Source organism: Ovis canadensis, chromosome 13 (assembly GCF_042477335.2).
Source record: "Ovis canadensis isolate MfBH-ARS-UI-01 breed Bighorn chromosome 13, ARS-UI_OviCan_v2, whole genome shotgun sequence".
Lineage (NCBI taxonomy): Eukaryota > Metazoa > Chordata > Mammalia > Artiodactyla > Bovidae > Ovis > Ovis canadensis.
In genome coordinates, this window is record NC_091257.1 from 70,244,303 (window position 1) to 70,260,355 (window position 16,053).

The 16,053-nt window shown below is 50.8% G+C and overlaps 1 protein-coding gene and 1 long non-coding RNA gene across 2 annotated transcripts in view; one reads left to right on the forward strand and one right to left on the reverse strand.

Moving 5' to 3' along the window:
• The window catches only part of LOC138417091 (uncharacterized), a 28,222-nt gene extending 26,640 nt beyond the window's left edge, over window positions 1–1,582 (forward strand). Inside the window, exon 3 of the long non-coding RNA XR_011247989.1 lies at window positions 963–1,582. This is a non-coding gene — a long non-coding RNA (uncharacterized lncRNA). The remainder of the gene's footprint in view (window positions 1–962) is intronic.
• CDH4 (cadherin 4) overlaps window positions 1–16,053 on the reverse strand; it is a 478,160-nt gene that overhangs the window by 14,168 nt on the left and 447,939 nt on the right. The window contains exon 8 of the mRNA XM_069546793.1: window positions 7,054–7,191. Coding sequence (XP_069402894.1) covers window positions 7,054–7,191 — 138 coding nt within the window. The remainder of the gene's footprint in view (window positions 1–7,053; window positions 7,192–16,053) is intronic.

Below are 16,053 nucleotides of genomic sequence, written 5' to 3' on the forward strand. Positions count from 1 at the left end.
GAGACTGCAGCGATTTCTGTTGGCTGCCGAGCTTGGAATCGGGAGCTGACAGGTGGGAGCCATGGCTCATAATAACGGGGTGAGACTCGGGGGCTGACGTCCATCCTCCTCCACCCCTGGGAGGAGCCTGGGGCCAAGGGCCAGGTGGGACGCTGCAGCCTCGCCCCTCCTCGCAGTGCTGTGGTAGGAGCTCGTGAGTAATGCGGGGACATGCCCGTGACGCTGGCTCAGGGGAGGACCCGACCCTCAGCCATTAAGACACCTTGAAGTCCCTCCCTGGCTTTGTGGTTCACAGGTAGGCTTGGTCACCCCCTTTCCAGAAAAGGGGGTACTGGGGCTTGTCTTCTCTTCCATCTTCAGGGAACCCTGGGAACCCTGCCATAAGCTCACCCTCCATTTTAAAGATACGTGTTTTTTTTGGCTGTGCCAGGTCTTAGCTGCGGCACGTGGGCCCTTTTGTGTCACGTGGGATCTTTTAAGTTGTGGCATGGGAACTCTGAGTTGTGGCATGTGGGGTCTAGTTCCCTGACCAGGGATTGAACACAGGCCCCCTGCACTGGGAGTGTGGAATCTTAGTCACTGGACCACCAGGAAAGTCCCCCTTTTAAAAAATATTTAACCTAACTTTATTCACACTTGCCTTGGATGGGGAATAGTCATCCAGTCAAACACAGTGAAAACGAACCTATCACAGTCTACAGCTATGTACCTGCAGGACTCCTGGCCTCTTTTGGTATTTATATAATACAGTTTATTTACAAGGAAAGGATCGTTACACTCTTTACCTGTCCTGTCCACTGGCTTTCCAGTGATTGATCTATTTGGAGGATTTTCCACATTAGAATATGACAGGTCATGTCCTGTTTGTTTCAGGTGGTTCTGTTGTATTTTATTGTATGAACATATAAGAATTTCTCTGACCACCACCTTTACCACCCTCCTCCTTTTTTTTTTTTTAACAGATGAGGAAACTGGACTTGGGATGAACGTTCTTGTGCCTCCATCCTGACCTCTCCCCTGCTGAAGGCAGAGCTGGAACCCTGTCTGTTCAACTGCCAGGTCAGGCCCCTTGTGATGGAGGTCAGGTACCACCTGGTGGCATTTTTAGGGCAGAGAACAAACTTCCCTGTAGTTCAGTAGATGCTCCCAGCTTCACCCTGAGCTGTGTAACACTCAGGTGTAAAGAGGGGAAGACATTCCTGTGCTCAGAGAGGTCTGGCCACCAGCCCAAGGTCACACAACAGGAGAGACTCTGGGGGCAGAAGGGGTTTCCTGACTCCAGGAGACCCTCCTGTGGGCTTGTGTGTGGGTGGTGAGGAGGCTGGGTCTTGGGGCTTCGGTCCAGGACTGGGGCTTGGTGTGGGGGTGTGTTCTGGGGGCTCAGCCCTGCCCCCAGGGAGTGCTGAGGTCAGTGGCCTTCTCACAGCAGGAAAGCCATGCAGGGGCGGCAAGCGTAGAGCAGGCCCAGAGCAGGCAAAGGGAAAATGACTTTCAATTAACGTTTAGGAATCGGATCATGCAAATCCATCCTCCCATCTCTTCAGCTTCTGCTGATTGTTCTTGATTAAACTTGATAAAAATAGCCCAGCTGTGTGTGGGGTGTGAGCGGCCCCCACTGAGCCCAGCAGACCGTGTCCTGGGGTCCTGCTTGTCACTGGGCCCCAGGAACATGCTCCAGGGTGCCTCCTTGGTCATATGCAGCCCCTGGCCGGGGTCTCAGTGTAATTCCTGGGCTGCCCACTCTTCACAGGTGCGTATGGACCTGGGGATATCTTACTGGTCATCCCCCTGCCTTTGTGTAGATGCCCTGGTGCACACAGGGAGTCAGGATGGTTCTCCTCCCTCTCCTGTCCCCCTCCCCTTTGCTTCCTTGTGGGTCACCCAGGATTCAGCCTTTCTGGGGGCTCAGGGTGTTTGCAGTGTGGCTGGTGTGCAGAAGGGCAGATGAGGTTAAGATTAAAGGCATGAAGAGCCACAGGAGGCCAAGCTGTCAAAGCCAGACGGGGGCTCGGGACAGTGGACAGAAGTCGTCCCCCGTGGACCTTCCTTCCAGGAGCTTGGGTGTAGGGGCCATGTCGAGGCCCCCTCTGGAGCTGCAGAAGCCGGGGTGGGCGAGAGCTGGCAGGTGCAGAGGACACGGGAGCTGGGAGGGTCTCAGAGGACAGGGGTGTGGTGAGCAGGTGGCCGGGCGAGCAGGGGACCTCAGGTAGCCCAGAAGTAACCCTCTGGGTCTCAGGTGTCTCTGGTGGGAAAAGGGTAGCAGCCATTTCCCTGACGGAAAACCCTCCTCTTAGGACGAGGTGTTGGAACACGAGGCTTCACAACGTATGGCTGATTGTCCAGCCACTCCGAGGAATTCTGTGGGCAGGTCCACGGGGAGCAGCAGGTATGGAGGAAGGTGCTGGTGGGGTCGCGTGAGTGGCTGTTGTTTTTAACTGAGGTCTAGTTGATTGGCAGTGGCTGTTAGTTTCAGGTGTGCAGCAAAGTGGCTCAGTTATATGCATATACGTGTGTATTCCTTTTCAGATTCTTTCACCATATAGGTTAAAAGATGCTCAGTAGCGTTCCCTGTGGTATACAGTAGGTCCTCATGGACTATCTATTTCATCAATAGTAGTGTATATATATTCTATACTATTTATATATGGTAGTGTAGTTAGTCCAGAACTCCTCTCCCCGCTTCCCCTTTGACAACCATAAGCTTGTTTTCTAAGTCCCTTGAGTCTGTTTTCTGTTTCGTATATAAGTTCACTTGTATCATTTTTTGGATTTGACGTATAAGTGATATCATGCTGTGTGTGTCTTTCTCTGGCTGACTTCAAGGACTGTGATCATCTCTGTGATCACATACTATGGCTCATCATCCATCCCTGTGCTGTGCATGGTTATTTCACTCTTTATTATGGCTGGGTAATATTGAATCATACGTATGTCCCACACCTTTATCCATTCCCGTGTCAGTGGACACTTAGATTTCTCCCATGTCCTGTCTGTTGTAAACAGTGCGGCAGTGAACACTGGGGTATGTGCCTCTTCTCAAGTTATGGTTTCCTCCAGATATATATGCCCAGGAGTGGGATTGCTGGATAATATCTAGATCTGTGTTCAGTGTTTTTTAAGGAACCTCCATACTGTTCTCCATAGTGGCTGTACCAGTTTGCATTCCCACCAACAGTGTAGGAGGGCTCCCTTTCCTCCACAGCCTCTCCAGCATTTGTTTGTAGACTTTTAAATGATGGCCATTCTTACTGGTGGGAGGTGGTATCTCTTTGCAGTTTTGATTTACATTTCTCTACTAATTAGCATTGTTGACCATCTTTTCATGTGCCTTTTGGCTATTTCTATGTCTTCTCTGGAGAAATGTCTACTTAGGTTTTCTGCCCATATTTTGATTGGGTGGTTTTTTTTATATTGAGCCACATGAGCTATTTGTTAAGTCCTCGTCAGTTGCTTCATTTGCAAGTATTTCCTCCAGTTCCATAGGTTGTCCTTTTATTTATGGTTTTCTTTGCTGTGTAAAAACTCTAAAGTTTTATTAGGTCCCATTTTTAAAAAAAATTATTTGAAATATGTATTTATTTGGCTGCTCTGGGTCTTAGTTGAGGCATGTGGGATCTAGTTCCCTAACCAGGGATTGAACCTGGGCCCCCTGTATTGGGAGTGAGGAGTCTCAGCCACTGGACCACCAGGGAAGTCCCTATTTGTTTTTATTTTCAGTACTCTGGAAGATGGATCCAAAGATATATTGCTGTGATTTATGTCGAAGAGCGTCCTCCCTATGTTTTCCTCTAGAAGTTTACAGTGTCTGGTCTTCTATTTAAGTCTTTAATCCATTTTGAGGTTTTGTATGATGTTAGAGAATGTTCTAATTTCATTCTTCTACACATAGGTGTCCAGTTTTCCCAGCACCACTTACTGAAGAGACTGTCTTTTCTCCATTGCATATTCTTGCCTCCTTTGTCATAGATTAGGTGGCCATAGGTGTATGTGGGTTTCTTTCTTTCTGTCCGGCTCCACGGGTCTATATTTTTATTTTTGTCCCAGTATCACAGTGTGTTGATGACTGTAGCTTTGTAGTATGGTGTGAAGTCAGGGAGCCTGAGTCCTCCAGCTCCGTTTTTCTTTCTCATGATTTCTTTGGCTGTTTGGGGTCTTTTGTGTTTCCATACAAATTGTGAACTTTCTTGTTCTAGTTCTGTGAAGAATGCCGTTGGTAATTTGATCAAGATTGCGCTGGATCTGGAGATTGTCTTGGGTGGTATAGTCGTTTTGACAGTACTGATTCTTCCAGTCCACTTGGTGTCTCTCTCCATCTGTTTCTGTTGTCTTTAACTCCTTTCATCAGTGTCTCATAGTTTTCTGAGTACGGATTTTTTGTCTCCGTAGGTAGGTTTATTCCTAGGTATTTTATTCTTTTTGTTGTGATGTTAAGTGGGATTGTTCTCTTAATTTCCCTTCTGATCTTTCATTGTAAATTTGTAGAAATGCAACAGATTTCTATACATGAATTTTTTATACTACAGCTTCACCAAGTTCGTTGATGAGCTCTGGTAGTTTTCTGGTAGCATCTTTAGGATTTTCATGTAGAGGATCGTGTAATCTGCCAACACTGACAGTTTTACTTCTTCTCTTCCAGTTTGGATAAGTTTTATTTCTTTTTCTTTTATGATTGCCTTGGTTAGGGCTTCCAAAACTATGCCGAATAAAAGCGGCAAGAGTGGACATTCTTGTCTTGTTCTTACCTTAGAAGAAATGCTTTCACTTTCTCACAGCTGAGTATGATGTTAACTGTGGGTTTGTCATACATGGCCTTTATTATGTTGAAGTAGGTGTCCTCTATGCCCACTTTCTGGACAGTTTTTATCATAAATGGGTGTCGAATTTTTTCAAAAGTTTTTCTGCATCTACTGAGATGATCGTATGGTTTTTATTCTTCGATTTGTTAATGATTGATTTGCAGATGTTTACAAAGCCTTATATCCCTGGGATGAATTCTCCTTGTTCATGGCTGGAGGTCCCAGTCTTTTTTCAAATTGATTGATACTTTTAATGTGTTGTTGGATTCTTTTTACTAGTGTTTTGTTGAGGATTTTTGCATCTATGTTCATCAGTGATATTGGCCTGTAATTTTCTTCTTTTGAAGCATCTGCCTGATTTCGATATCAAGGTGATGGTAGCTTCATAGAATGAGTTGTTCCTTCATCTGAAAATTTTCAGAATAGTTTCAAAAAGATGTGTATTAACTCTTTTCTAAATGTTTGATAGAATTCACTTGTGAAGCCATCTGGTCTTGAACTTTTGTTTGTTGGGAGTTTTTAAATCACAGATTCGACTTCAGTACTTGTTATTGGTCTGGTCATATTTTCTGTTTCTTCATGGTTCAGTTTTGGGAGATGGTACCTTTCTAAGCATTTGTCCATTTTTTCTAGGTTGTCTAATTTATTGCCATATAGTTGCCTGTAGTAGTCTCAAAGAACCAATTTTTAGTTTAGCTGACCTTTCCTGTGATGGGATTTGATTACATTGTGAGAGTGCTCTCCTCCCATCGTGTTGTGGTTTCTTCTTTATATCCCTGGATGTAGAAAATCTCTTTTGGCAAGTCCCAGTCTTTTTTATGGATGACTGTTCAGCAGCTGTGATTTTGAGTTTTGTGGTAGGAGATGGGCTCGAGGCCTTCTACTCCACCATCCTGCCTTCTCTCCGTGAGGCTGTTCTATTCCCCATTCCTTTCTTGCAACCTTTCTGTGAACTTGAAATTATTTCTAAACACATGTTGAAAAAATTCCAAGGCCATTTGGAATCTGGATGTGGAAATGTCTTCAGGGCACATCATAAACAGAAAACTAGAAACGATGCAAGGGACAGAATTAAAACACCAGGGCCTCTTCCCCAGGGTAAGTCATTTTGTAACTTTAAGTTGCTGTGCTGTGTGTGTGAATGACCTAACCAAAATTCAAGTTAAAAGAGAATGATTAAGTCGGGAGACAGAATGAAAATTTGTTCCTGAAAGTTTCCAAAGATCCATGCTGAGAACAGAAAAACTCGGTAAGTGTGGGGGCTGCCTTGGGGATGGGCCTGGGGTTCTTGCAGGCTGGGGGGTATGTCTCACTTATGTCCAGACTCCCTGGATGTTGCCCCCTGGCCGTGGAGAGCCCACAGAATGAAAGCTATCCCACCCTGACCCCACAGGGCGATCTGCCATCTGCCCACCAGGTGGCACTGTGCCCTCATGGCTGGGACTGCCCTCCTCCCGCCTTGGTCCACCTGGACCTAGAGCCTGGGACTCTAGCACGGAGCACTGCGAGATTGGGATTGAAGAGTGTGGGGGCCGTGGGGAGGCAGGCTGAGGGGATGCTGACGTGGGCTCACTGCGAGGGGCTCCCCTCTCCATCCCCTGAGAGCTCAGCTTCTGGGGCCCACTCCCAGCTGCTTGCCTGGTGGACTCTGTGGCTCTGGGTAAGTGACTTAGCCTCTCTGAGCCTCAGCCTCCTCTCCCATGACTGGGTCCTGAGCCTCACGGGGTTGGTGGGGACCAAAGGTTGACCAGAGGCCCAGGCTGGTGCTGGGGGAGAGGGGCCTGGTGGTGCCCCGGGAACCCTCACTGACCACCCTCCCACCACCCACCACATTTCCGGCCAGGCAGCTGCAGGGTGGGTGTAGGTTCCTGTCCCGTCAGCACCTCCATGCCAGGGCGAGTGGACTGAAGGACACAGCTCCTTGGGAACCCAGAGGAATTGGGAGCCCGTGACTCCGTGATCCCATGGCTGTACCACTGGACCATTCCTGTGGGCACTTAGGTCTGCGGGCAACCTGGCTCGTGGCCTGGTCACAGCCCGCCGGCCGTGCCTGAAGGGGCAGGACACATTTTGTCCCCCACTGCCCTCCTGCTGATGGTGGGCTGTGGAGGGTCCTTCCAGAGGGACCTGGCATGTATGTCCCCCTGCAGCCCCCAGCCTGTCCCGCCGAGCACACCCCAAAGTGGCCGACGCTTCAGCCTCCCCCTGGAGTCTGAACGCCACCGGCCCACTCCTTCAGGAGGGGACACACACTCACTGTGCTGGCAGTGAACTCTGGCGGGTTGTCGTTTACATCCGTCACCGTGATGATGGCAGTGGCCGTGTTGGAGAGGCCGTAGTTCAGGTTCCCTTCCATGTCCGTGGCCTGAATGATGACCATGTACTGCTGGACTTTCTAGAAGGGACAAGGGGGAAGAACAGAGCAGCAGCTTGGGTATAGCTGTTTATACTTTGTTCAAAGAAACATATTCCTTGGATGGATTCAGCTGCTGCTGGGTCCCCTTCCTGCCCAGGGTATTGGCCGCAGGAAGAACATTTTCCTCACTCACAGTGGGTGGCAAGGTCTTTGCCTTCATCCCAGCACCTGGCTTTCACAGGTGTGGATCAAACTAGAAGGAAGGAAAAGGGGGCTTGGACTGTAAGACACTGAGTTTTGTAAAATTGGGGTGGAAGTTTGCAAAGAGAGGCGACCCCAGATGTGTGTCTGCAGCGACCTCATTTCTTTAGCATCTTCAGTGTCAGAAATTCAAACAAGAGAAGGAAAGTTGAGCCCCCGACCCCGTTACCTGCATACCAGCAGACTCTCTCTGCATGCTGCCTGGAAGGAGTGGTTAGTGTTCAGATACAGGTGTGGGTTTTAGGAGGCAAATAAAGCTGGATGGGGACAGTGGATTTCTGGGCACTGAAGGGGCTCCCCAAACCTTCTGCAGCCAGACCTTGCCAGGAGCCACCAGTGCAGCACCCCTGAGAGAGCAGTGCCTGGTAAGGTGTCTACACCTTCGTGGGTAGCTGCGAGTCATCAAGGGGCCTTTGAGGGTCAGTAAACTCTGGCCTGTGGATCAAATCTGTCTGCCACTGTCTGTTTTGTTGTAAATAAAGTTTTATTGGCACACAGCCAGATTCATTTATTTACACATTGTCTGTGGCTGATTTTGCACAACAGCTGAGCTAAGTGGCTGTGATGAGCTTACATTACTTGCAAAGCCTAAAACATTTGCTATCTGGCCCCTTTCAGAAGACGTTTGAGTCTCTTCAGCAAGTAGTGTTGGGAAAGCTAGACAGCCGCATGTAAATGAAGTTAGAACACTCGCTCACACCATACACAAAAAGAAACTCCAAAGAGCGTAAAGACTTAAATATAAGACATGACACCATAAAACTGTTACAAGAGAACATAGCAAAACATTCTCTGACATAAAACGTAGCAGTGTTTTTTTCCTTAGGTCAGTCTCCTAAGGCAATAGAAATAGAAGCACAAATAAACACAAGTTTTGCACACCAGAGTGAGAAAACCTACAGGTTGGGAAAAAATATTTGCAAATGATATAATCAACAAAGGATTAATTTCTGAAATATACAAACAGCTCATACAAATAAATAACAAAAAACCAAATAACCCAGTCAAAAAATGGGCAGAAGACCTAAATATACATGTCTCCAAAGAAGATATACAGGTGGCCAACAGGCATATGGAAAGATGCTCAACCTCATTAATGACTGTGCGTGCTAAGTTGCTTAGTCACATCTGACTCTTTCCAACCCCTGTAGCTCGCCAGGCTCCTCCGTCCATGGAATTCTCTAGGCACGAACACTGGAGTGGGTTGCCGTTTCCTCCTCCAAGGGATCTTCCCAACTAAGGGACCAAACCCAGGTCTCCTGCATTGCTGGGGGATTTTTTTACCGACTGAATCACCAGGGAAGCCCTTACTTATAGAGAAATACAAATCAAAACCACAATGAATTATCACCTCACACTGGTCAGAATGGCCATCATCAAAAATATCTACAAGCAATAAATGCTGGAGAGGATGTGGAAAAAGGGAACCATCTTCTGCTGTTAGTGGGAGTGTAAATTGGTACAGCCACCATGGAGAACAGTATGGAGGTTCCTTAAAAAGCTAAAAGTAGACTTACCATTTTTCTAGCAATCCCACTCCTAGGTGTATATCTAGAGAAAACTCTTAATTTGAAAAGACATATAGCCACAATGTTAACAGCTGCATTACTTACAATAGCCAAGGCATTGTGTCCATCAACAGATGAATAAAGATGTACATACATAACTGTGGAATATTACTCAGCCATAAAAATAATGAAATAATGTCATTTTTAGCAACATGGGAGCAACTAGAGATTATCATATTAAATGAAGTTAAGTCAGAGACAAATATATGATAGCACTTATATTGTGGAATCTAAAGTACAATACAAATGAGCTTAATTTATGAAAGACTCACAGAGAACAGACTTATGGTTACCAAAGGGGAAGGAGGTTGGCGAGGGAAGGATGGAGTGGGAGTTGGGATTAGCAGATACAAAGGACTACAAACAAACCGGATGAACAATAAGACCCTGCTGCAGAGCACAGGGGGCTGGATTCGATACCTGTGATAAACTGATGTTTCTCTAGCACTTCTGACCCCGACCCTCCAGGGCACCGCTGGCCTGAGGGCAGACTCAGGGCCCGATTGTCATGGCCTTGGGGTGGTTGTGGTGGGGGCTCCCCCTCTGGACACGCCGGTCACCCCCACCGTGCCCGCCCCCCCCCAGTTCTCTCTGCAGATTGTCCCTGACAGCAAACACATTCCTGTACTTCAGTAAGCACACTTAAAAGCAGTTTCCCAGACTCACAGACTTCAGAGAATGAACTTATGGTTGCCAGGGGGAAGGAGCGGCGGGGAAGGGATACTTATGGAGTTTGGGATGGACATGTACACACTGCTATATTCAAAATGGATAACCACAGGGAACTCTGCTTAATATTATGTGGCAGCCTGGATGGGAGGGGAGTTTGACAGGTGTATGTATGGCTGAGTCCCTTTGCTGTGTACCTGAAACTATCACAACTGTTAATTGGCTAACCCTCATAAAAAATAAAAAGCTTAAAAAAAAAGCAGTTTCTGCCACTGCTATAAATGGCAAACCAGCATCACCTGCTGTAAATAGAAATTAGTCCTAAACATGACAGTTTATTTCTAAAGTTCCATCTGTGAATATCTAGGCCCAGCCCACAAAGTATGGGGAAGGGGGGCCACCCAGGCCGACAGAGCCTAGAGCAGCCTCCTGTCACCTCCCATCGCACAGAGAAACGAAGGCTGAGACACACATGCAGGTGCCGAGAAGACCCTGCCCCTCTCACCTGGTGGGTCTGATTAACACAGAGCTGGGGGCTCACCTCTGCTCCGTGGGCAGGAGCCACGGGTCCCAGGAGCAGGTGGTGGCCTCAGCGGCCTCATTCTCTCCCCTCCTGCCTCGTCCACGTTGCTGTAACCACGGGGCCTCCTTGCTGCTCCTTAAACGCATGTTCCCCTCCCCCCCAGGGTCATGCAGGGCTGCTTTGCCTGCTCTGACACTGCGCCCATCAGCAAGACCTTCCCTCCTCAAATAAAATACAAGTGTGCACCTGCTCCCCCTGACAGACACCCATTCTCCTGAGACCCTGCTTTTCTTCTCAGCATCAGCACGGCGGCCCTCTGCATGTTCTTGCTCCAGAGCCCAGGACTTTGTGGTCAGAGCTCTCCCTCTGGCATCTAGAGCACGTGTACACACTGTCACTGGCGGAGGAGACCCTCCCCAGCATCCACGGTGACCATCTGCATCACAGCTTGGCTCTGCAGGCACTGGTCAGTTGCTAGTTGATTCCAGCTGTGCTAGACGCTGGCCTGGGCTGAGGATGGTGGCCAGGCCGGGGGCACACCTCGGACAGGCCTGTCCTATAGCATCTGGCACAGGAGGGGCATGGGCGTTGGGGACGCCCCTTGAGCTGACCCCCTCCACACGCCTGGCTGCAGAGATGCTTCTGGACCTCCCACAACATAAACCATGGCAGGCAGTCAGGAAGGGGGCTCCTGGAGTCAGTGTTAAATGGAGACTGCCTCACGGCTGGCGACGTTATGGGGCTGAGGCATCCAGAGTCCCATTGCGGGGCACCCCCAGGGCTCTGCCAACCCAACGTGGAAGCTCTGGCCACCTGGGGTCCTGAGGGATGAGGAGCAGGAAGGAGATGTGGGACCTCCCGTCTGACCTGCCCAGACCCTGCTCTGCATGAGCATCGTGGGGAAGATGACATGCAAGACCCGGCTCAGGAGCCCACTGTCCAGTGCAGGCAACTCCTCATTAAACAGGTCACACGTGGGCCACATGGCTGGCCGGAGACAGATGGCGCTTGGCTCCTGGTCCCCAGCTGCCCACCTCTGTTCCTACCCTGCTCTCAGTGGCCAGCAGAGGTCATTCTTCAGGGACAGTAAAGAGATGATAGGACAGCCTGGTGATTGGTTAAGTTGTGGTCCCAAGTCCATCATGAGCCTTTTAGATAAAGTGAAGGTCGAGATGGACCTGGGCCCTCTGGGTCAGGGCAGCCCAGTGCAACAACAGGTGTCCAGTAAGAGACGATGAGGGCAGAGGACACATGAGATGGGGCAGAGGCTGGAGCGACCACAAGCCAAGGATGCCAAGGGCTGCAGCGTGACTGGAAGCCAGCGGATGCACAGACCCTCCAGAAGGAGCCAGCACGGCCCAGCCTTGGTCTCGGACCCCTCCCCCCGACAGCTGGCATTTGACGGCACACAGTGTGTGGTCACCCCAGGAACCAAGGCCTCAAATTGCCCTTCCCAGGCCACTGGAGGGACCGAGGCCCCGGAAACAGCCCCATCCCCACGCTGGCCTTCCTTGAAGCAGATGGCGAGACCCTGCTGGGAGCGGCTGTGCTGCCCCTGTGACTGCCTGGTGGGAGGGAGGGAGGGAGACCCAGGCTGGAGGGCTGCGAGGAGGGACTTCACCCCACCTTGGCTCCGACCCCACAGCAAAGGGAGGGGCTTAACCAGAGCAGAGGAGGGAAGGTGCTCGCCCCGTGACACTGCTGTCGTGTGACTACAGCGAGAAGGCGCCCCTCCAGTCTTATCTTTAGTTGTGGAGTCACTGCCTCTACATTGCGACTATTATGGGCTGCGGCCCTAAGACGACACTGGAGAGCCAAACCATCTCAGAGACGCGGGGCAGTTCGTGTGTGTGTGTGCATGGGTGTATATGCGTGTGCAAGCTCGTGTTCCTGTGTGTATGCCTGTGTTTCTGGACCCATATGTATGCACGTGTATACCAGTGTGTGTGCACGTACATGTATGTGTATAGGCACGTGTATATGTGTATGTTTGTGTGTACGTGCAGTGTGTCTGTGTGTGCATGCCTGGGAGTGTGTGCACGTTGGTGCCTGTGCAAGTGTGTATTGTACAGACAACCACCACTAGACGGCATACCGGTCCTGCTTTTGGGAGCCAGGTGGTGGCAGTGGTGGGGTCCTTCTAGGCTGTGTGGTGCGGGGTGAGGGGAGTGCAGGGTGCAGAAAGAAAACCCAGAGGCCCCATGGGTGGGGCCTCTGAGATCCAGCCAGCCTTGCTGAGCTCAGACAGGTCATTGCGGGGGCACTAGGGGAATGCGGGCCAGCCTCTGCTGTGGCTTTAGCTTTAGGAAGTATACTTTACAGACTTCATAATGGTCACCTGAGGGTGGGTGGTGGGGCCCAGGTAGAACCTGGGAAACATCCCTGGACAGAAACCCTCTTCCAAATGTTCCAGCTTTACTTGTTGGGAGGGTCTAGCATGGGTAAGAGAATTGATGTTTTTATATAAAAAGCCTTCCTTGGGCCTTGCTTCGTGGCCTTAGCATGCTTGTCACCATTTGCATGAGGCCAGGGAGGGGCCCTGGAGTTGGTGGACTGCGTGGGGCTGTTTTCAGGGTGGTTCTAGTGCTTCCTGCTGGTGGATCCACAGACCACACACAGTATCCCCACCTGTCCTTCAGCCAGCCCTGGGGAATAGGGTGCAATACCATCCCCACTTTGCAGGTGATCAAACTGGATTCTCAGGTTGGAACTGGTGAGCCATGTGGCGACTGGATCCTGGACTCCAGCAACCCTCTTCTTGGGCCCCCCGGGACTCAGAGAGGACCCTGGGCCCAGCTCTGGACCAGTCAACGGCCAGCGTTCCTCCACCTCTGCTCTCCCTATGACACGCCCACCCCAGCGGAGCTGGAGGGAGGTGGGGGTGTGGGCCACCCGCTGAAGGATGGTTGTTGATAGCTGCGGCCACCAGGAGGCGTACTGAGCAGGTGCCCCTGCTGGTCAGCCTGGCAGCTGCCCAGCAGTCCCCCTGCTCCTGCCAGGTGCAGAGCCCTCAGAGCCGGGCAGCAGTAGGGCTGCAGTGAATTCATTAAAACGTGATCTGACCATTTCCAAGTTCAGGAGAAGGGAAGAAAACTGCAAGCCGGAGTCTCTGGGGTTTTCACTCACCGCCCCGTAGCTCAGCATTTAAATTTTGCAGAACATCCATCAATAATGCAGCCGGCTGGCCTGCCCCAGAAAAGCATCAAAGATTCTTGCACCCTCCACTCTCGGCCCTCTCCACTTGGGGCTTCCAGGGCACGCAGCTCGGACCCTGCTGCCCCGCTGCTCCTGGGACTGGGCCAGACTGTCCCTGGAGACAGTGCAGCCTAACCGCCTGCCTGTGTCTGGTTCTCATGTGCCCAGCCCGTGGGTGTCCTCAGGGCCTGAGAACACAACTGGGGACCCACTGGATGGGCCCTGGGTGTGGGATGAACCACAAGGCTGATGACCTGTTCACGCAAGCGCATTGAGACTTGTCCCAAAAGGGATGGAGAGTGTGGCCACCATGGAAAGTAGGCAGTGGGTCCTGGGAATTCACAGAGTCGCCTTTTGACCACAAGTCCATGTCTAGGCATATGCCCAAGAGGACGAGAACAGGCATCCAAGCAGGGGCTGATCTGTGATCACAGCAGCACCTGTCATGGGGAGTGGTCTGAACACCCACCAGTTAACGATGGGACTAGCAAATGTTTCTGTCCGCAGCAGAATACGATTCAGCCATGAAAAGGGGTGAAGCACTGACCCCAGCCACAGTGTGGACAGACCTTGAACGCTAGATGCTCAGTGAGAACAGCCAGACCTGCAAAGGCTAACGTTGTAGGAAATGCTCAAAGCAGGCTGCTCCACTGGGAGGGCCTAGCCTGGGGGGCTGAGGGTGGGGAGTCACTGCTGGCACCCAGGTATCCTTCAGGGCTAGAAAGGCCCTGAGGTAGACAGTGGTCCAGGGGGAGGGGAGGGAGCACAGTGCTGCAGAGGTGCCAAACGCCGCTGACCCACCCATGTGAACACAGTGGGCTTCACAGACCCAAATGACATTTCCAGGTGCCAACACTCCACTCCTGCCTGTGGGGTCCCCAGGCACCCACATCCCACGCTGGGCCTGCAGGCTGACCGCATGCTGAACAGCCTCACAGGGCACCCACTCCGCACCCACAGCTTCACCAGGTGGCACCACCCTGACCTGGATGGGAAGATGGCCTGTGCCTGGTGGGACCCCAGTCCATCTTCCTGGTGGCTCCAGACTCTAGGCCCAGGTCTGCTGCTGCTTCTCTTAAAAGCCACTGTCAAGAGCAAGAATCCAGGGCTTCCCTGGTGGCTCAGTGGTAAAGAATCTACCTACCAGTGCAGGAGACACAGGTTCAAATCCTGGTGTGGGAAGATTGCACATGCCTCGGGGCAGCTAAGCCCCAGAAACAGGTATGGGCCTGAGGGCTTGGGCCAATCCCGGCATGCTCTGTGGGCAGCTGCTCTGTGGCCTTGAGGGCTATGTCCCGCATGGAGAGAATCCATCAGAGATCTCAGCACAGACCCTGGCTTTTGTTTTGCATTTCTCATCTTTCTCTAAAGGAAGTGCTGTCATCTGCTTTCCCTGGGGCTGATTTCCCACTGTGACAACGTTAAGTGGAGGGAGGTGACATCTGGAAAACCCTGGGAACCCTGGGAACCAGCTGGACTCAGTGTGGCCAGGAGTGTGGTATTGAGGGTCCCCGTGAATACGAATGCATGGGCCGTGGGTCCTGGAGGGGTTGCCCTGCTCGCTGCCAGACCCCCACGTCTGCAGGACCATCCTGTGACTCAGCAGACTCTTGGACGGCACGGGTGAGGCCAGTCTCGGAGGCAAGCTGGAGCCCTGAGGCCCTCCTAGGATCACTATTCTTCTTCCCTCTGTTTTTTTTGGGGTGCAATGACTTCAGGGGTGAGGACCCAATGTGAGGGGGTCAGTGGATTCAATGGGCAATTTTTTTTTCTCTGAGACTACAGAGCCACATTCGGTGTCTTAAAAATAGTGTTTGGCAAAAATGATTCAAGGATTGCCAGTGGGATATATTGAACCCCCTTCATGGATCCCAGCCTTGTCATGATAAAGGGACTTGTGTAACTGAATGAAGCTATGGTAACTCAATGGTGCAGGGCTACACAGGATGGATGGATCACAGTGGAGAGTTCTGACAAAACACGATCCACTGGAGGGGGAAATGGCAATCCACTCCAGTATTCTTGCCTCAAGAACCCCATGAACATATGAGAAGGCAAAAAGACATGACATTGGAAGATAAGCCCCCCAGGCTGGTAGGTGTCCAATATGCTACCGGGGCAGAGTGAAGGGCAATTACTAATAGCTCCGGAAAGAATGAAGTGGCTGGGCCAAAGCAGAAACAATGCTCAGCTGTGGATGTGTCTGGTGATGAAAATCACATCCAATGCTGTAAAGAACAATATTGCATAGGAACCTGAAATGTTACGTCCATGAATCAAGGTAAATTGAGGTGGTCAAGCAGGAAATGGTAAGAGTGAACACTGACCTGTTAGGAATCAGTGAACTAAAATAGACATGAATGGGTGAATTTAATTCAGATGACCATTACATCTACTACTGTGGGCAAGAATCCCTTGGAAGAAATAGAGTAGCCCTCATAGTCAATAATGGAGAAGGCAATGGCACCCCACTCCAGTACTCTTGCCTGGAAAATCCCATGGACGGAGGAGCCTGGAAGGCTGCAGTCCATGGGGTCGCTGAGGGTCAGACACGACTGAGCGACTTCACTTTCACTTTTCACTTTGATGCATTGGAGAAGGAAATGGCAACCCACTCCAGTGTTCTTGCCTGGAGAATCCCAGGGATGAGGTAGCCTGGTGGGCTGCCGTCCATGGGGTCACACA